This window comes from Gymnogyps californianus, chromosome 3, assembly GCF_018139145.2.
Source record: "Gymnogyps californianus isolate 813 chromosome 3, ASM1813914v2, whole genome shotgun sequence".
NCBI classification, from domain to species: Eukaryota; Metazoa; Chordata; class Aves; order Accipitriformes; family Cathartidae; genus Gymnogyps; species Gymnogyps californianus.
The window spans coordinates 77,477,319-77,498,558 of record NC_059473.1 but is presented as its reverse complement, the minus strand read 5'-3'; the positions used below and the strand labels follow the sequence as shown (position 1 = coordinate 77,498,558).

The window sequence follows — 21,240 nt, the reverse complement described above, 5'->3', positions numbered from 1 at the left end:
CCCAGTCTCTAGATCACCCAGGCTAGAGGATGCAACAGAGTGTACTGGCTTTCTCCCAGTTGCAAAGCAGGCAGGGCAATGAGTGCACACCCGTATCTCATCCTCTTACCTGCAGGACCTAGCCCAGCTGCAGAGCAGACTCACAAACTGGGAACAATGCCCAGATCCCTGTGGTTTAGACACAGCTAATCTCAGACCATGTCTTCCTCCCAGTACTGCCGATTGCACAGAAGCAGAACCAATTATATGACACTAAAATCAGGGTCTCTAGTTAGCCTTAAAGGACTGAAGGCCAGCTAAAATCCCAGAGTCCGGTGCAGATGTCTTGTCAGCCTCAGAGGTTAACACTCCAAAGTCCTGACTTCGGAAACAGGGATACTTTGACATCAAGCATGCAGCTTTTCCCTCTTCAGCTGAATTCTTTTTTTTTTCCACAGCAGACAATACCAATTGTGTCATCATCTTTTAGGGATAAGATGGGGCATTTACTTGGATTTCTGAAAGAAGCTTCTCTCAGAAAAGAACTCTTGAGAAAATAAAAGGAACACCTTACTATGTATCTAAACCTAAATAGTAAAACTTCATATATATTTAGTCCTTCTTTCCCCATTTCCAAGAGTAACTCAACTTTTAAGTGTGATTCAATGAGCACAGGAAATTTTAGAATTGATTTTACATTATCAAAAACTTCTTGAAAAGCTAGACAGCTCTGGGCTGCAAGTGAGCCCTGTCAGTTTTGGTCCCTGGTTTCATAAATAGGACTGTTGGAGAGATTCAGCACAGTCTTTGTTAAGTATGAGGGGGAAAGCACAATTATTTGAGCATCTAACTATTCAGTGTAGCTAGTCACTAGTACTACATATAATCCAGTCAGCCACCGCTGTTTTGTCAGTTCAATCTTTTACATCCAGATTTCCATAAATGAGGTTAACAGTCTTAGTTAAAGGAAACTAATAACTTTGCCAGTAAGTTTGTAGGATGTTCTTGACAGCAGCAAGAAGTATTATAAAAAGGAAAAAGCAGCAGAACCAAGTCTAAGCCAACATGTACTGTTACCAAGTAGCACAAAACACTGGATCAGATTGCTACTAGAATGTTCTTGAATCTGTTTTCGAGAGCATCTGGATAGATAACTCCCATGTCACATTTGGAAGCACTAAGGAAGCTTCTCCAATCATAGAAGCATCTAGTGAGAAAGAAGACTTCAGCAGTGTTGCTTGTTCAGGCATCAACAACTTGCATTTCACCAGTGGTCATACAAGCACAATGCTACAGCTTCCCCTTCCTTTAACGTATGACTTCATGTCCCTAATTGCATTTGTAGAGCAGAGCTACTTTAATCTAGGACTGAAGTTATAATATATTATAGGTTATATCAACATTCCTTTCTCTGAAGGATGGTATAATTTTCACTTACTAGCTGAAGCTAGAGTGATGCTTCTCACACCAAGTAGAAAGGTACTCTTTTCCCAAACTTATTGAAGCCACAGATCTGTTGACTGCCTACCATGAATGGGGTTCCAGCTTTGGCTCCACAACACAGGAACAGCCTTCAATACCTTTATATGTTCTTTAACACTTGAGCAGTGAGTGCCAGCATCTAAGGGTATTTAGTGCTGGCTGTTAGTAACACAAGACTACATTGCAGAAGAGCATCACAGCAAGGCTGAAACATCAGTTCACTTAGTATAGTCTAGTCCCTGCTTCTCAGAAAGCATTAGACACCTCACACTCAAGGTCAAGAGTGACAAAACATTTGAAGTGCATTTTCACTTTTATTTCAAAACTTTAGACAAGTTACTTTAGTATATAAATTTGATTTTTTTTCTTCTTACAGAATATAAAGATAATTCCCTCATTACTTCAGTATAAAGTGTTTTACAAGCTTGAAGACATTGCATAAGTGTTTCTCACACAGGGTATCAGAAATAAAGCAGTCTTTCTACAGAAGTTCAGACAGATGACTACCTCAGAAATAGCATAGCAGTTTAGTCAAATACAAGTGAACACGTGACACTACAACTGTGCAAGTTCAAGTAAGGCCAAGTCAGTAAACATTGTTAAGTCATTGCAAATAAGAGTGGAAAGGTTTGTGAGACATTGCAAGGGGTGGATGGTCTCATAGTATAATACTCTTAAATCAAGGATTTGGAGGGATTTAGCTAGAAGACAAGTGAGTTCTTTAATGCTATAAAGCATATGCAAAGACCAAGCAGTGTACTGATGTTAGTGGAGACTTTGTGCCTGTTTATCCTCAGCATGCTAAGACAAACTACAACCTCTTAAAACCAAGCATAAGAACCACTACTTTTGAGAAGATGGTTTCAGAACTCAAGTATGTCTTATTTTGGATGGTGTGTAGTTTTTGTCTATTACTTCATCTTGTAAGAACATGTGAAGACAGCGCTCGTTCTGTGCCAGTGGGTGGCCTGCAACCCTGGAGAGGAAAAAACAAGCATTAGTGCTAACAAATCAAGTCTACTTGCAGCTAGCCAGCAGAGCAAGTTTTTATACCAATAACCTATGGTTCTGCACTTAGGCATAGATCCCACTTCCAGTTCACTCTTGGTGACTAGAATGATGTCTGGCAGCAAGATTTGTCAGTCCCCCAGATGAAGTTAGTCCACAGGAACCCTGAGCTACCTCTGATCATTTGGAAGCATGTTATGTCATCATTTGTCACCTGCAATTGAGGGGACTATCAAAGTGCCCATCCTAGCATTAAGAAATCTAGAGTTAAGCAAGCCAAGCAGATTTTTACAGGTCTTGATGCCTTTGACAGAGGACACCTTTCTAAAGGCTGCTTAACCCCTCAGTTCTCAGTCTAATTCAATAACTCTGCCTGGGCTAACTGCTAAAGACTTACTCCACCGGGGGGTGTGAAGGTCTGCGGAAGGCTCTGACACTGCTTAGAGCAGTGGCTTACCATGGTCACTATTCCTAGCATGTACAAGCAGCACTGATGCACAGCCAGAGGGTACTGGCCATTCTGTTAATTGCAGATGTCTTTAGATATGAAACATAGGAGAGACAGAGCTTGTCTGCTCTAGGAGAGACCAGCATCTCTACTGTAATTTAGTTTTGTTCCACATACAGACTGAGCCACCATGCTTTTAACAGTAAAGGAGCTGAAATTGAATTAGAAGACACTCCCAAGCTTGGAAGAAAACCACAAGCTATTGCATTTAAACCCTTAAAATACCATGCAGCCTTCTGCGCAGTTAAAAATCCAAGAGAATCAGAATCCTTGGAAGTTGATCACTTAGATATGAAAACCTAAAGCAGTTTGGTTTCAAAAAGTTACATCCATCAAGACAGGCTTCTTCCTTTAAGAGAGAAAGTCCCCCATCCTCCCTAGGACAGCTTGTGTCAGCCTTATGGCCTCCATATCTGTCAGAACATTTCTACTTTAAATGGAAGTTATCTAGTTGAACATGTGTAATAGACAGTCAACTCCAGTGGCTCAGCACCAGTACTTCCAAGCACTTTTGTGCATCTTCTCCAAATGTAGCTATTAGTGCTTATTTTACCACAGGACAGATTCTCTTGTCGCTACTCACTTGTCATTGAGGGTGTCCTTCAATGAGGAAGCTGAGCTCTCCTATTCAGCATTGATAGGTTATTTCAAGTGCAGTCATAAAACCTATCAATTTTGCCAGGCTCTAGTAAATGGGCAGCAGTCTGAAACACTAGTTCACAAGGAAGACAGTCTGGAATAACTAGTTTGAGTTTCTTACCCCCATCAGACTGAAGTTGCTGACCTTGAACATCAAGAGAAAGATATATAGGAGAAGATGACAAGTTAGCAGCATATTCCTTCTCCCTTTCAAGAAGGCTTGCAAACTGGTGGCTGAATTGCAAGACTAGATCTGATCTCTCAGATTCAGCTCTTGGTTTCACATGAATACCTCACTCTGCATTGGCCTTTCCTCAGTATTCTTCACTAAAGTGACCCTTACACATAGCAGCTGCTACTTCAAGAATTTTCATGTATCCTAAAGTCAGGTTCAGGCAGACAAGAGTGTTGCAACATAGCCAGCCCTGTGAAAGTCATTCTAGGTAGTATTGATGGTGGTGCCAGCAAGCTGGCCCAAGAGAGCTGACTCAAGTAAGCTGCACTGCTGTGATTTAGTCCCTCTAGATTTTACACCTAGAAGGACAAAGCTTCTCAACAACATCCATCTTAACACTCCTGGATATCAACAAGTGGCATTGGTGCACGTAGATCTTTTTTGGATACAGTGATATTGGTTATCTGAGGAACTCTTCGCTAGTTCTAGAAGCGAAGACCAGCTTTGAGAATGCAATAATGTGAATTATGCACATTACCTTCAGGTCTAAGTTCACTAGTACCCAGAGTACTTGGTAGAAGCCTTAAAGCTTCCACATGTTTCAAAACTTTAATTAGTAATATTTGCTTGATGAGTTGGTCATACCATTAGAATAAATTGATGAGGTTGAATAGCTAGGAGTTGTGCCTGAAGAGCCTTGTTCCAGCTGTACTCAAGTCTGCCACTACATCAATATCTACATTAACAGCCTGCTTTCATGTTTCAAAGGAGGAAAAATTGACCAAGAAGTTTTACACTTCCACAAGATCAACGTATTACTTGCCGTAGGACTGAACAAGTGATACCAGTAAACTGGCCACTCCGTTTCTGTCAGCTATACTAAGTTTTTCAGAAATTCCAGTTAAGAGGACTGTTTCACTATCAGCTGCCTCAGATCATAAACAGTCCTCTTCCCCCACTTATTGCTAAACTCAGCATACAAAACTTTCAGTAAGTGTACTTCTTCCGCATTTCATGTAGAGTCCCAAGCCTGCATGCATAAATGTTGTATGTCATGACTGCCTTGATTGTACAGCCTTAAAAAACCACATTCCATCTTACTATAAGCACATCTGCCTTCATGTAGTGTAAATGCAAAACTAGATGCCTTGGAAATTCATTCCACTTGTCTCTGAACAGAGGAAAGTGCAGTCTGAAGCATTTTACCTGCTCAGAACCATTAGCAATACCTCTAAATTGAGTTAACAAGCAACCATGTGAAGAAAAACTTAAGATTTCATACAGTCACACTTACTTGCACAGGACAGAGTTTTAGTAAACTAGTCACTTGCAACTCGAAGCCACATGCCTGAACTGACTAACAGTAACTGACAAGCAGATTCTCCTAAGTTCTAGCTTAACTCACAGACATACTCTGTCCCTGTTAAACAGCACTACTATTGAACAAGATTAGAACACTAGTAGAACTGACAAGCTTGAACTTTTAAAGGGAGCAGTCCCAAATCCAGTTGGTCTGAACAGTCTTGGCTCTAGAGACCAGAAGAACTGGTTAACTGACAGTATTCCTTCCTACCCACTGTTTGGATCCACATTGTTAAAAAGATTAAAGTAGCTCTTCAGGTTAATATACAGACAGTGGTTAGTAGTGTCAGACAGTAGAAAAAGAATAAGACTTTGTTACTACAATTTCTGCTCATCCTTTGAAAGGCAGTGACAAAACCCAAAGCATCTATTTCAAACTATATATGTGCATACCTCAGGTAGTGTTTTTACATCTTCAGAAAGATTCTCATGATCATTAGAGAAAATATGCATCATTACACAAGCTGATAATACCTCACATCTGCAATCAAAGTAAACTGCTGTAAGCCCATTGTAAGCTCCATTGTTCACCCAGTGGAGGATACCTTTTCAGAAATGAAAAAGTAGAACTATTTTGAATGCTATAATTTTAGTAGTAATTTGCATAAATTAACAACACTAACACTCATTTCAGCTGTTCAGGTAAGCATTAAGATATCCAAACTAAACACTGGATGAGCAATGTTAGTATGTCCTACTGCAAGATTATGTGAAAATTATTATTCTGAACCTAGTGCAGCTACCATAGTTAAAGGATTAGCAGCTTGAATTCAATTTTCTGGAGCCGAGTTGTGGGTTTGTCTCCAGATAACTAGACCCAACACTTACTTGTTTATGAATTGTTCAAGAGCCTGCTTCCTTTCCTCTATAAAGGAATCATCAAATATGCCATCATCTCCTCGGAAGGGGAGCTGACGGAGAAGAGCTTTTCCTGGTAGAGGTGGTACCACAACCTGAAAGATTTAGGAAAGTGTCCTTAAGTGCAGCCTGTAAGCAAGTTTATACACCTCCTGTGCCACCTCTTCCTCCTAGGGGACCCAACTCATCAACCACATCCCTAGAGAAGTAATAAAACATGACCAGAGAACAACAGTATCTGCCCATAAAGGTAAGCTGAATTCAAGTAGTTTAACTCTGAATTAACTCAAAACCATTAAACAGCCTCTAACATTGTATAACTGAGGTTTGCTGAAAGGCTAACAGTGTTTTAGTTCTAGACATTTTCAAGCACAATATCTGCTCTATAAGATATATACGCTTTATAACATAAAGATAACATTTCAGCATCACTACTCTTTGTATGTCTATGAAGACTTGTATTTACCTTTCATTTTACCCACCTTGCTTTCTCTTTCTAGTTCATTCCTTAGCCATTCAAAGTCACTGTATCTTCTTCTGACTGTAGATTCTTTCAATTTGAAGATAGGTAGATTTGTCTGAAAACAAGAACATAAGCTATTGATTAGACAAATTAGAAGTTTTGATAAGCAGAAGCAAGAAACAAGCTGTTAAGTTACAAATTAGTTCCACTTAAGCAACAACAGTATTGAGAAGCACTGAAGATACAGAAATACAGATAAAGCTCTGTAAGCTACATGAATAAGCTGTGCTTCAAACTGCTTAACTGTGGCGCTCATGTATATGGCATCCAAATCACTGGTATTTTGCCACCATATCACCCAGCAGAACAGGAGATTTGCTGGCCACTTGAGATGTTCCTAAGGTTGCACAAGCATCTGCTATTCTTACTGTCTCAGGAGCTGGATTCCCAATGCCAATATATGTACAAGATTGGAGTGGGGGGAGGAAATGGTGAGGAAAAAGACTTCTTAATCCACACAGGCTCCTCTTATTGCATTCAAGGGAGTGTTTCAGGTATCAGCATAGGACATTAACCAAGCTTCCTATACTTTTCTGCTACCTGATACAATGTGGCCTCCAACATCTTTAAAAGCAAAAACCAGTAAGTCCTACAGTGAATCTATTCAGGACAGAAAGCTGAAGATTTGATAGTATAAGCTGCCAAGTTTGGATAGCTCCAAAGAAGCCAACAAGGCTGAGATGCAACACAACATTGAGTGCTGATGAGATCAGACTGTTTTGCTACAAAGTTAAACCAAGCAGAGCTTGATTAGACAGAACTTTCCTGAAGAAGGCTAGGAGTCAGCACCCAACTCACACCCTTGAAAGAGAGATCAAATAGGAGCCAGCCTATAATGCTGCACAAGACCATGTTAAATACACGAGCACCCTAATACGTGTCCTTACGCTAACTTGTGTGAGAGCCTATATTACTTCTGTTCATTCTTGGGGTGCAGTGTTATCCCATTGTTGTAATCCAACTTGCATGTTATTTGAAGAGTAGACATTGAGAGAGCACTCCCCTAACGACATCCCCAGAATAGAAAGCTCCAAGACCACAATCTGAAGCTTAAATGTCATTGAGATGGCAAATTGGCCAGAGCATTACAAAAATGTTTGTAGGAGTTGAAACCTACTAAAAGCAAGACCAAAAGTCTGTAATTGCCATGCATAACCAGCAGTAACAGGATAAAGCTTACTGTTGTCAGACTGTGTATTCACTAACTGTCTTAATACACCTTTAAAGAAGACTCTTGAGGAGTACCCTAGGAAGCTGATATTCACATGGGAGTACAGTTATCCCCAGTTTTCCTGTTGGCAGAAGCACAACAGTCATTCTCACCTAGTGCCTTTTATTTTTTGTTCTTTTATAAGTTGTAAGCCATCTCACTCAGCTTCTGATCGCAGTTTGAGTGGATATCCTTCTATGGTATCATTTGCAGGATGTTATACTTAACCCATCATTGAGTGATACTTTTGGCTGCCCAAAACAGGTTTAATTGCAGAGATACTTTCCTGCACTAGGCAGGCCTATGACTATGGGCCATTGTATTACTGCCAGCCAATAGCAAGTTTTTGGCTGTCACAGTTCAACAGTACTTGAGAAGTTAGTTGTGTACTTTCACATTATGCTATTTAGTCCATAATTTACAAATGACAAAGTACAGACCACTATTTTGTTATGAAATCTCTTATTGCTAAATGTTAAAAAGTATTCAAGCTCTGCTTCCCAGGTAAAACATTGTTGATTGTACTAGTGACTAATAATAAAATTGCACTTAAGACTCTTTATAAAGCCTGACTTATGACATAATAAACGCTCTTATCTTGAGGATAAGAATACTCTACTCAAGAGTGAATAAAGCTAGGTCCCCCAGAGTGCATGAAGGAGATTCCCAGAAGTTAAGTACTGGATTATTTTTCTCTGATTTCAGCTATTGGCTTTTTAACCAAGTTCAGCCTTCCACATTACAACATCAACTCTTTGTCAGTGTCTTGGGTAGAAAGTCCTTTACAATATTTAACATATAGGCTCTCACCTGCAGAAAATATTCCATTCTCCTCTCAAGTTACTTACAAGAAGGATTAGAACTGAATAAAAGTGGCTGAAAAACAATGAGTTCCCAGGTCTTCAGGAACTCTTTTCATGCTTCTGGGCATGAAGTCTATAAAGTTAATCTCTAAACAACATATCAGGCTTACAGGTACAATGTGGGGGTAGAAGTGCCAATTGAGCTCATTTTACCTTCTACATTCCCTTTTGAACTTTTGACATGCTAGCCCAGCTAGCAAGTTGGAGAAAAGGACAGTTAGAGTACTTGTTTTCCCTTAGAGTTGAAAAATCTTCTCCAATTTTGATCATAAGCACTGGAAATGTTCAAACTGAAGAGTATACTAGAAGGCTCCCATTAAATTAAGTGGCTTACAAGTCACAACTTGACAGCTACATGCTAAAGGAAAGTGCGTCCCCTGTCCTTTGGTCTGCATATGAATTAGAACTGTTGAGATCAACTTCTAAACCTCATGTTTCTTAAAACCCAGAAACTGCAGCAATTCTCCTTCCTCTAGAAATCAGTACTGATAGAGCAGCATTCTTCAGATATGCAGCTATTAGAAAGGATCTATTTAAAAAAAAGCAATTTGAGAGTCCTGTTTTATACTGCTTAACGTATTTACATCTTAAGTCCCTATTTTTAACTCAGGATATATTCACATAAGAAGTTACTGTATGTGCCCTTTTCATTAAGGATTATTACCCTGTTTGAGGAGATCACTTTTTCCTTCAGCAGGAAGGGTTTCTGCACATCCTACTGCCTCCATCTACCATGGATAGATGGTTTTCATTAAGCAAAGCAGACAGCTGCTGAAGCATGGGCTATTACTGGGCAAGAATTTGGTAGAAGGAGACAACCCTAAGGTGTCAACAGAAACTTTCTATTTCCACTGAAGTGTCACTTCAAGACCATACAGGATATCAAAAAAGTTATTCTCAGCTTCACAGTTTATGTTGAGAGTTATCCTTGTTTAGTCACTGAGGTGCCAGCAGCTATTCTGAACACTGTTAGTGCATTGTTTGCCTGCTAGAACAGAGATAAGAGTAAGGCACAAAACTTGAAGTCAGGCTAGTTCCATTTTTACAAACATTTCTCCCCATGCTCATTCAGCATTTAGTGTCGGCTTTCTGGCCTGCTGATCTGCAAAGTCTACTGTCATGAAACTCATGACCCAGTTTGGCACAGCCCCTGGAGCATAGCTCATTCCTCTGATAAAGTCAGCATAATTACTGCAGCAATTGTTTCTTCTACAGTATAATAATTAGTCTCATTTTCATCAAAAACATTTTCAACAACTTCCTAGTCCAAAATCTTGCCTCTTGGCAGTTTGAATGCAAGCCCTCAACCTGAAAGGATTATGCATTACCTAAGACATTAGACAACCAAAAGTCACTAGTCAGAATTGCAGATAAAGCATTATTCCAGAAGGACCAATAAACCAGCTCTGCAGAAGTCCCACATAGGCCAAAATCCTAAGCACAGAAAGATGCTAAGACAAGACAGATTCTGTCTAGCACCGTTTCTGTGTCAGACTACATGTAGACACTCATTAGGCTTTCTGACTACTGTCAAACTAACAGTCTGTATTCTGCTGGGTGATTTAATGGCCAAGCCAGTACACTGGAATAAACAGTGTCAGAACTGGTGCCAAGTTAAATTACATAGTTAAACAGCAGATGACAAACCCAGACCCTTAAGTCACTCCTGCATTCCTCCACTCAGATGCCAAATCAGTTTCTACAGTCATTTGGCTAGTGTTCAAACTGGTAATGGGAAAGAGTGGAAGTGGTTGCCTGCTAATAGATTTCAGGGCAAAACCTGTATTCACAGTAAGCATGTTTCTTCAGCTACATTTATGTTATTATAACATATTCAAACTACAAGTCCAACTCCAAGCTCCAGAAGTTTGCCAATTCACCTCAGAAGCAAATGACAGTCCTAAGACAGTAGCTTGGATAACCAGATAACAGTCTTCTAGCTGTTACTACAGTAAATCCCCAAGCTATGCCCAGTTAGAAGTCTGAAAACTGTTTATGTATACAAGTGAGGAGATTTTCACAGGCAGAACACAAGTAGTTTGAGTACTAGTCAATACTGTCCATTCACTACTGTCCGTTCACCTTCAGATACACAGCTCTCCAATGCAGCCATTCTGGTGTACAAGTTGCCTTAAATGCAGGAGGAAAACTAGAGTACTCTATTTTAAATACATTAATTTATAAGTTATTTTAAGTATTCTGTTATCTAGTCTAGATTAATTTATCCAATGAGTGGAAAAAGCCTTGCAAATAGCCAGACTTGCTCCTACAAATTTGTTTCCAGACAAACTGAATGCAAATAGCATTTGGCTTCCTTCAAAGAGCATGCTGACACTCCACAAGATTGACTCTGAATGTCACTGCAGCCCAGTCCACCCCCACAACTGCAGAAACTCCACAGCTGTACTTGTCTAGGATAGTTTGAGGTAAGTTTGATTCATTTCCTCATCTGCCAATGTAACACTCATCAGCAGCACTGCATTGCCTGTCTCCCACTCCTAACAGACTGAGAATAAAGCTGCACTGTTGCCATAGCACCTACTTTGATGTTGTCTTTAAGTAGGTTATGGTAGCCTTGATACAACTCTATTTCCATTAAAATAGAGTGAAAGAAAGCACTCAGCTCACTTTTGATAGAAGTTTGTGGCCTTGATTCCCAGAAGCTAAATTCAAGCTTCTTACTATCTCTTCATACAAGCTGTAATCTTTGTCAAGAGACTACACCCTTTGGCTACATTGACAGCCAGCCAATGGGAGCTCTGGGGTATAACAGTAAGTAGCATTCAAGGTGGATAAAAAAGTATATGGTTTTCTTAATGCAAGAGCCTGCTGTCCTTTAGTACAAGAAACTGGCTCCAGCAGTCCACTGTTATTGCAGAAACCTCACCAATGATTTGTTTCCTTCCTGACTTAAGTAGCTACCTCCCCATTTCCTACAATTATAAAAGCAAGAAAGAAAGCAAACATGCTCTAAACTTCAGCTGCTAGAAGTTTAGATTTTTGCTGTGTACTTTACGGAAGGAAAACCTCTTTCTCCACTGCAAAAGGTCAGATAAGAGGTTGTTATTTTTCTAAGTTTCAGTCCTTTTGATCAAAGCAGAGTTCTACCTTCCCTTTTACACACTTGGTGTCCAGGTCTACTGAAGATACATTACATGCAAAAAATCTAAAGTTAATAGAACACTGAAAAATCTGACCATGTATATACACCCAAGTTTTAAATGATGCTGACTTAAGCTATACCAAGAACCATAGAGCTTCCCACTCCACAGTACTGAGACATGGAGCTAGGATGTTTTCCATCTTAAAGCCTAAGGCAGTGAAATCCTAATAGCAACACAACGACAAAGACTATCAGTCTTTAGACAAAAGTTAACCTTTGCCAAGTCCAATGCCTTGAGCCCAGAGCTGCTCTATGAAAGTTAGCATAGGGGTGCCTGGGTTTTTGCCCAAGCAGCATCTATCATCACCTGATCAAGTTCACCAACATCATGAACACCTGAATTATGGTGTGCCATGGTCAGAAGTCTCAAAGCACTGTAAGTCTAGAAAAAACAGATTGTTTAGTGATTCTTTATTCAGGTTCCATGCTCAGAAGCCAAAGGTAAAGGAGCCCACTTTAAGAAGGACACATTCAGGCAAAGGCTTTTACAACACTCAGACAGAATTAGTTAACTCTAGATAATTATTTCAGGGTTAGCAAGCCAAAGCCTCCTTTGAAATACCAAATATTCCTTTTAAACAGAAGGGATCAGTACTTTTACACAATTACAATGTATAACTGCCATATGCTCTGGTTTGGCCTACTGTAATGTTACCATTCATTCCTGATTGAGAATGACTGAAGAGGGATCACATTAAGTTGATGCTTTAGCATCATTAGGTGACATCTACCAGCTACGGTCAAATGGGGCCGACAAAATTGCAGTGAATTGCTGCAATTGATAGTTTTTATCAGGAACAAAAGTTTTAATGTGCTTTGCGAGCTAGAGACAGTCCAGTATCCCTACACTTCACAAACACACAAGAAACAAGAGAGAAGTAACTAGTATAGAAGTAGGTATACTAAGTGGCAAAAAATTCTCTTCGTATTTCCAGGTTTTTTGGAGCAGCAACTTTCACATTCTTAAGTGGCCACCTAACAACTACAGAAGGGCTGGTAGCTCCTGTTCATTAATTTGTAGCATATCTTAACACTTCGGGGGTGCTGCAGCTTAGGCCCATAGAAATAGTCTCTGAAGCTTTATTTCCAGGTATAGAGGTGGCTTTAAGCCACTTAAGATATAGCTTCATTTTCTTCTGGATTTTAGAGTAAAGCTGCTATACACTAGCTTATAGTTATACTTTTGTCATGGTTTAACCCCAGCCAGCAACCAAGCACCACACAGCTGCTTCCCCCTCCCAGTGGGATGGGGAGGAGGAAAAAAAAAAAAAAAGGTAAAACTCGTGGGTTGGGACAAGAACAGTTCAATAACTAAATAAAATACACTACTAACTAAGAATAATAATAATATTATAATAATAGTAATGAAAAGGAATACAACAAAAAAAGAAATAACACCCAAGAAAAGACAAGTGATGCACAATGCAATTGCTCACCACCCACTGACTGATGCCCAAGCAGTGATCCACCCCTCCCAGCCAACTCCCCCCTGCTTATATACTGGGCATGATGTTCCATGGTATGGAATATCTCTTTGGCTAGTTCAGGTCAGCTGTCCTGGCTATGCTCCATCCCAGCTTCTTGCACACCTGCTTGCTGGCAGACCATGGGAAACTGAAAAGTCCTTGGCTTAAGATAAGCGCTACTTAGCAACAACTAAAACATCAGCATGGTATCAATGTTATTCTCACACTAAATCCAAAACACAGCACTGTACCAGCTACTAAGAAGAAAATTAACTCTATCCCAGCCAAAACCAGGACAACTTTCAAGACTGGCTTTGTGGCCAACACAAACTATACTGTCAGGCGCCCCAGAAGATCCTCCCATGACAGAAGTTTTAAGCTGGGTTCTCAAGAAATAGCCACAGAAGGAATATGTTCATGGACCTGTCTTCAGTTGGTAAAATATTTGTGTTTATACCTTGACCAGAAGGTTAGGCCTTCTCCATTCTTCTCATATCAAAAAAGTTACAGCAGCAACAGCAACTTCAGACCCTTCACTCAGATTATGTACTTGCTAAACAGCCTCCAGTAGTGCAACTGGCATTGCATTACCAAGTAAAAAAACTTCAAAGAAAATATGTCCCCTACAGTTAGAAGCTCATAAATCTACACTGCATTATTTATCTCCCCAGATGATAAACAGTAGAGACCTGACTGCTCTAAAGTTCAAGCTGACACTTTTTTGGCAAGCCATCTAGAAATAAAGATGTATCAAAATACTCTGGCATCACATGCCTACCTGGATCACAGCCATCTGTCCTACAAAGATTAGTCATTGTTCTGTTTGATTTGGTCTGTTCAGCACTGTACTAGAGTGTGCTCTTAATACATGACAATCAAGGCCCACGCTGTATGCGCAGAAATAAAAAGAGTCCAAGTCACCAGTTAAACTAATATACTAATAAGAAACACTATTCAGAGACTTGGTTATTTTATTTACACAGTAACAGACATCAACACCAAACTAGTTCAGTACCTTTGGAGTAGGCTCTTGAACCTAGTTTAATCAAAAACCTCTACAAAAAAATCAGCTGCTCAAAGCAAATACATGCAATAGACTTGTAAATCCACTCTCCTTGCTTCAGAAGTTTCCTTCATCCAAGCCATTCCACTTCCGTCTCCCTAGTCAGTGTCCTGGGAAGTTCTTCACCTTCCAGCTATCCTTTTCTGAATTATTGCTCAATGGAACAGTTAATGTTTGTAAAGGTGCAGTACCTGGACTGTAGAACAGAAAAATGAAGTCACCTGAAACAGTGCATTTTTATTCTTTGAAGAGGAGTCTAAAAATACCTAACTGGTAGCAGTGTCTAGAATAGGGTATTAAAAGAGTAATTAACTACAGTTAGAGCAGACTTGCAGTGTGATGCAAGATTTGCAGTAGTAGAGAAATAGAGAATTAGTGCTGATTATGCATCCCTAAACACATCCACACTGAGTCAGTGTTTAGTCATTACTCCACCACAAGCTTCACTGACTATGAAACTGAACAATGCTGAAGTCAACTATGCGTACCAGCAGATTTGATTCTTCTCATGGTGGGAGAAGAGTCTGCAACTTCAAACTCTGCCAAACACATGAAGGACAGGAAATTTGGTACCGTTCAAGGACAGAACATTTCAAAGACACATTCACCAGATCAAGAGTGCCGCTTTGCAAAACCATGGCATAGGACAAGTGCTTTCTGAGCAAGTTATACTTTCAGTTCATTTACCATCTTACTCTGACTTGATTTGGTCACAGAAGTCAGACTCAAATCAGTCAGTCACTCAAGTCAGACTACTATAAATATGCTGAAATGCAAATATTGTATCCAAGCTAGGTCTTGAAAAAACGGGTTAAGATGAGAACAGAGTTCCAGAAGCAGCTCAAGTTTAGCAGTACTTTGATATACTTCCCCAATCCTTTGAGACCAATACTATTCTTAACACTGCAGGCACTTCACAGCCTGTGTGTTCATTTCCCTCCCCACACTGGGCCTATGTAGGGCCCACACTGGGCCATACTGTACCTCTGCAGGTCTACAGAAGTCTTTCTGCAGAAGATACAGGAAAGGTGACTGCTGCCTTAAAGAGCATTGGCACCACCCAAGCGATGCATTTCACAACATCTGGAAGCACAGCAGCAAGGCGTTACCTTTCTACACCTCAAGACAAGCCACTGAGCTGTTGAACCTCGAGAAGCTAAGGTGTGCCTTAGTGCTGAGTTTGATCATACTGATTAGAGGCAACAGGCCATTCAACATTAAAAAACAGAATTAAGATGACAAAGGCTTTTTGTTTAACTTTGGTTTGACTAAAAAGAATTAACTACTTGGACTAGTAGCTCCTGTAACAGGTATTTTATTTTAGTTCTAACTGTCAGTTTGATTATTAATGACTTCTCTGCAAGTTCTCACTAACTATAAACAGATAAATTAACCTTTTAGTCTAGATGATGAACCCAACTAAAATGGGCAGCACAGAAGTCACTTTTACTTCTACAGAAACAATAACAGACAAAATAGTATTAACGAAGGGATATTTTCCTGAATATCCATGTGCTTTGTTGACAGTATTCTAACCAACATGCTTATCTCCTATGGCACTGCTTTTACAGTGGGTGTATGGCTCTGAAGTGTCACCAGTTGCTGGGATTGGAGTTAGCTTGTAAAACTTAAGTCTTGTCTCCTTAAAGGATTTAGCAACTGAAGCTGTTGCACACAATCTGTTTGAGCAAAGATGTTCCTCTTGATCCACTTACCAGGAAAAGTATTTGTCTCAACTACAGTAGAAGTCAAATGATACCTGGAACTGGATTGAGGACTGCAGACATGCTGTAGGATGACACTATGACAACTGTCATTTGTTCTACATTTGCTTCCCGGAATTCAGAGAGAGACTGGCTTACAGCCCATACATAGTAACAGGCATTCACATGCCCTTGTTGAAGAGTGTTGCCATGTACAAGCCCATCGTGAAAAGGTGTAACAAGTAGAAGGGAACTACCACCCCTCTGGTCGTGGCTCCTGAGTGAACAGCTAGTAAGACTCATGAGAAACAGCACATGGCTTGCAAGGGTATTTACACTGAGAACTTAACTGTTGGTTCACACTTTTCCTCAAGAGGTAAGGGCAGTTGTCCTGGTTTCGGCTGGGACAGAGTTAACTCTCTTCTTAGTAGCTGGGACAGTGCTGGGTTTTGGATTTAGTGTGAGAATGATGTTGATAACACTCTGATGGTTTAGTTGTTGCTAAGTAGCGCTTATCTTAAGCCAAGGACTTTTCAGTTTCCCATGCTCTGCCAGCAAGCAGGTGTGCAAGAAGCTGGGAGGGAGCATAGCCGGGGCAGCTGACCTGAACTAGCCAAAGAGATATTCCATGCCATGGAACATCATGCCCAGTATATAAACAGCGGGGTAGTTGGCCAGGGCGGGGGGGTGGATTGCGGCTCTGGCATCGGTCAGCAGGTGGTGAGCAATTCCATTGTGCATCACTTGTCTTTTCTTATTTCTTTTTTTTTGTTGTATTCTTTTTCATTACAATTATTATTATTATTCTTAGTTAGCAGTGTATTTTTATTTTTACTTTAGTTATTAAACTGTTCTTATCTCAACCCACGAGTTTCACTTTTTCCCCACCTCACTGGGGGAGGGGGAAGCAGCTGTGTGGTGCTTAGTTGCTGGCTGGGGTTAAACCATGACAGCAGTGAAGTAGTTTGTTGTATTACTTTAGCAGGCAGTCTAGCTGATGATGTTAATTTTAACCACTGCAGTCACCATACTGTGATCATCTAGATACCTTTAGATGACATGACTACCTTATCAAGTTTTATTTCACTAGAAAAAGCACTTGGAGCTTTATACCCTGCTGCATTGTTCTCCTTTTTAGATCACCCTAAGCCTTCATGCAAAGGATACCTTAGAATGGTACAAACTCACTGCCTAATGCTGCTGACAGAAAGCAAATTCTCAAGTACCCTGTCAAGAACATGACCCACTCATTTGCCATTTTAGCACTGCAAGATGGCATTTTCTATCATTTACCATTACTGAACAAGTCATTTGATTTTCTTTGCCAAGCTGCACTGTAGTGGCATACCACCACATTGTGTGCCTTATATTGGTTGCTACAGTGGAAAGCTTTCTGTCATCACCTTGTCCGGTTTGACAAGAACAGAATGTTATTTAATGCAAGTTCAGGCTCAGAAAGTCAATACTTTGGCCAACTGACCATCTGTGAAGTAAGCTGCCCCACCAGAAGTGCTGTATAGATTCTACCTGCAGCACTCTAAGAGAGTTTAACTGCTTGTGAAGGTACCATGCATTTACCACAATGCACAGCCGTCCTACTAGCCTGCACAGAGACACATGCTATGAAAAGCTTTCCTAAGTACTGAAATACAATTGACTTGCTTATCCAGTAGTATACTGCTGAGCAGTCTACCCAAAACTTTTGAGTTCCCCATTAGGCTTTCCAACTTCCACCAGAAGTTGATGAGTACAGCAACACAAGAACTAAAGCATGAGGTTGTTCCACTTGTTGCTTTCCAAGCAATAGATATGCTTCAGCTGCAATACCAGTAGAAAGCTTGCCAATAAAAGCTTTGGGGGAACTCTGCAGTATTTCACACAAGTACTTTTTGTAAGATGTTAGTTATCAGACATCAGTTCAAGAGTCTGCTAGCAAGCTCAGTCTTCCCCAAAAAGAGTTCAGCTTTGAGATTCAGACAAAGCAATAAAGATAGAACTACCCTTGGACCGAGTTTGTAAACACCATGACAATGGTACAAGTCTAATTGCTTCAACGCAAACTTGAATCTCAGTGCCCTCTCTGCCAATGTTTCTGGCTTAGCATGATCTCCAGCCATAACATGAGGCTGTCCAATAGCTTTTACGAGAACTTTGCAGCAGTTAAGCCATCCATTTCTGCATCACTTAACATTTTAATGTTGGTGTTAGTTGAAGACATAGCTTTCCAGATATAACACAGATATGACACTCCATCTTCTCAGGTTTGTTCTGCTGCCACTACTAGCACTGCTGAGGGAAACTGCAAATGTCAGCTGCTACTTTCTGTGACCACAAGCAGTTGTCAAACCACAGAGGCTATCTGGTGGCAATTGTCTGCTACACTCCAACAAGCAGCTTATAGTACAAGGCCTACCTTTTAGAAATACAATACTAAAGCAATTCAAGTTCGAACTCTTCTCCCATGCTGAAACTTGCATATTAGCAACATGGTCTGTGTTCTGCTGAGAAGCAGTTAATTGATACAAGTTTAGACAGTGAACGTAATTCTGCATGACTTGTATTACCTGCTCTGTAGCCTTCCAGCATACAGAGACAAAAAACTCAATTTTACAGTTCATGATAGCTATGAATGTATACAGCATGGATGCACCATGTGTACAGTAGTGCACAACTGGAAAGAGAATGATCATATATTATAAGAGATAGTCCTGTGTACAGGCATGCACAGATGCAAGTAAGGAGGATGGAGGAAGCAATGTTTATGTAGTAGTCAGACTGGGAGGAAGAACAGAGGAAGGTCACAGTACTATCACAGTGTATGTTTGTTCAAGTTACTTCTAGGTCTTCATTACAACAGGAATCCAGAATTTTCTACCCCAAACAGCACGTGGGCTAGGAGTAACCTGTCTCAAAACCTGTTTTTCTGCTTTACTTTCTGCTGAAGAACTTAAGTTGGGGATTTTAAAAAAAAAATTATTTTTTAATCCCAGCAAATTTGGTCTCATTCCCAAGGCCATATCATGGCTAAGTCCCTTTTGTATCATCTTCCCTGGATCCAGCAACTCCAAATGCTCATGGAAGGAAGAGTTATCAGGAACTTAATGCACAAATACTTCCCAGCAAGGCAGAGTTACATCTTTCTGCTAAGTGGACAGCTAGGGTCCTGGTAAGGGCAGTGCACTGCAACACAAGTCAGCAAGTTCTAGTTTGTCCTCACAGAACCCAGACACAGGCTACAATTGTTTGGATACATCCTGAAACATGATAATAGCTACTAGACAGGACAATTTAGGAACATCAGAGTTACAGAAGCATCCTCTGTAGTAGCTTTAGACCTCAGTTGATTTTCCCTTTTAAAGTAAAGTTACACTAAGCTGAGAACTCAGACCTTTAATACCAGAAACTCCACACAGGGTTTTAGTCTTGTCTGAAGAATTTTAGCAACCAAGGCAGCAGCCCTTAGCTGAAGCCTTCCCTGCCATGAAGGCATGTGCACTCCATGGTGACCAGTGAAAGAAGTACTCATATTGCAGAGAATGTGTGCAGGGGGTCAGTGAGGCTTCTTCCCCCTCTATTACTGCCTGTAATAGCTGACCAGGTTCAATCAGCTGTGACACAAAAAAGCTATTCAAGGTAGTAGACTCAACTACAAGCTACAAAAAAAGATAAAATTGTAAGAGGTCATCTTTCTCAGCCCAACTTATCCCTGTCAGCGTAGGCTAAAAGGGTGCCCTGCCTCAAGTCCCTACCAGCCACAGGCAAGGACCATGCCATAGAGATGGCATTTTTCTGTCCACTCCTTCAGACCCTGTTTATGAAACTAGAAAGACCAGGGAACATAGTAACGACTTCACATAGCTTTTTTCAAGCTCAAGACTACTAGCCTTTGGGGCAAATCAGTGAACTCCTTCCAGCTAGGAAGCTGTCTAGTGCTACTAAGAAAAAGTATTTGACAGCACATGGTGAGAAACAGCCCTATTTATTAGGCACTCAATTTATATTTCAGGTACAAAAGAAAACAGGAAGCCCCCCCATGTACACTCACCGTATCACTTCAGCTAGCTTTGATCTAGCACATGTGCCCACTAGACTTATTTACACATTCTCTATGGGTTTTTGAGGCTGCTGGAATCCTGAACTTGACCTCCTTCTCAGGACAGATCCACCCATATTACTACACCTCAGACAGCTGAGAGTTTGCCCTCCTCTATTTACTTAGAAACAGACAAGCAATTGCTCACAGTACAGCAACATTTCAGTCTAATGGCAGTTGTGCACAGCAGTGCCAAAAGAGCATTTGTCCTTTGGTTATCTTAACCAAGATATGTTGTCTTCACTACCACTAGACCGTCAGAGTTATCAGCTCCCATCGCTTGCAGAAGCTGGGGCCTGCTCTCACACCGAGGATGAAGTCCACTGCTGCTCAGCCGTCACCTCCCCAGCGGTACTCACTGCATTGGCTCTGAAATGGGCCCTGAAGGACACGGCGGCGGCAGCCCGCCACTGCCACCCCGGCCCCGGCGGCACCCCTCCCAGTTACATAAGAGCCGGCCGGAGCCCGCGGCGGAGCCCAACACCGACACACGGGCTCCGCATTCGCTTTCTCTCGCCTTATATTTGCTGCCGAGGCGCCGGGCCGGGCCCCGCCGCGGGAAGGGCAGACACGTATCCCGCGGAGCTGCCCGCTGGGCGCCTTCGGCCACCCGCCTGGGCCAGGGCGGGGGTGGCGGGGCCAGCCCCTCAGCGAGCAGGAGCGGGGCCGGCTCCAGCGGCCCCCGCCGCCAGGCCGGGCCGTGCCCTCACCTTGACGCGGATCTCGTAGGTGGTGAAGCGGCCGCGGCCCACCCCCACCGTCTGCGGGTTGCCCACGTCGATCTCCAGGAAGTTGCTGGGCGGCCCGTAGGCGTCGTTCAGGTTTTGCGGTTTGCTGATCAGCCGCCGGGTGTCCGCGATCGTCTCGGCCATGGCGGAGCGGGCACCTTCCCCCCCTGAGCGCGGCAGGACGCGAGCGAGCACCAAGCACCGCCGCCCCACGCCGCCCGCCCTCTTATCGCCCCGCGGCCAGCTGACTGCCCGGCAACGCGCACCCACGCCGCCGCCGCGAGCGGATGCGCCCACCGCCCGCGCGCAAGGCAGGCTGGGCTTTGTAGTCCTCAGGGGGCCGCCCCGCTCGCTAGGCCCGGCGCGGCCGCCCGCCTTCCGAACTACAGGTCCCGGCGTGCGCGGGAGGTGTGGCGG

The 21,240-nt window shown here is 41.8% G+C and overlaps 1 protein-coding gene across 5 annotated transcripts; it reads right to left on the bottom strand.

The window, feature by feature from the left end:
* Nucleotides 1–1,738: 1,738 nt before the first annotated feature.
* SNX3 (sorting nexin 3) lies at nucleotides 1,739–21,017 on the bottom strand. Of its 5 annotated transcripts, none has more exons than XM_050893494.1 (4): nucleotides 20,812–21,017; nucleotides 6,494–6,589; nucleotides 5,982–6,106; nucleotides 1,739–2,437 (listed from the first exon to the last, which is right to left on the bottom strand). In XM_050893494.1, exons 1-4 carry the CDS (start codon nucleotides 20,965–20,967, stop codon nucleotides 2,332–2,334), a joined length of 483 nt encoding a protein of 160 aa, XP_050749451.1. In that variant the 5' UTR covers nucleotides 20,968–21,017; the 3' UTR covers nucleotides 1,739–2,331. The 5 variants fall into 5 exon arrangements, with proteins under 5 accessions (XP_050749451.1, XP_050749452.1, XP_050749450.1 ...); XM_050893495.1 differs by having other exon boundaries at nucleotides 20,872–21,017; XM_050893493.1 differs by having other exon boundaries at nucleotides 20,806–21,016.
* Nucleotides 21,018–21,240: the final 223 nt, after the last annotated feature.

Bases quoted from the DNA above. Each gene is read 5' to 3' on its own strand.
- SNX3 (XM_050893493.1), bottom strand. From the start codon at position 20,967: ATGGCCGAGACGATCGCGGACACCCGGCGGCTGATCAGCAAACCGCAA. The intron at 6,590-20,805 runs GTGAGGGCACGG...TCTTGTTTTCAG, and splicing joins CCTACGAGATCCGCGTCAAG to ACAAATCTACCTATCTTCAA. The intron at 6,107-6,493 runs GTGGGTAAAATG...TAAATCTTTCAG, and splicing joins AACTAGAAAGAGAAAGCAAG to GTTGTGGTACCACCTCTACC.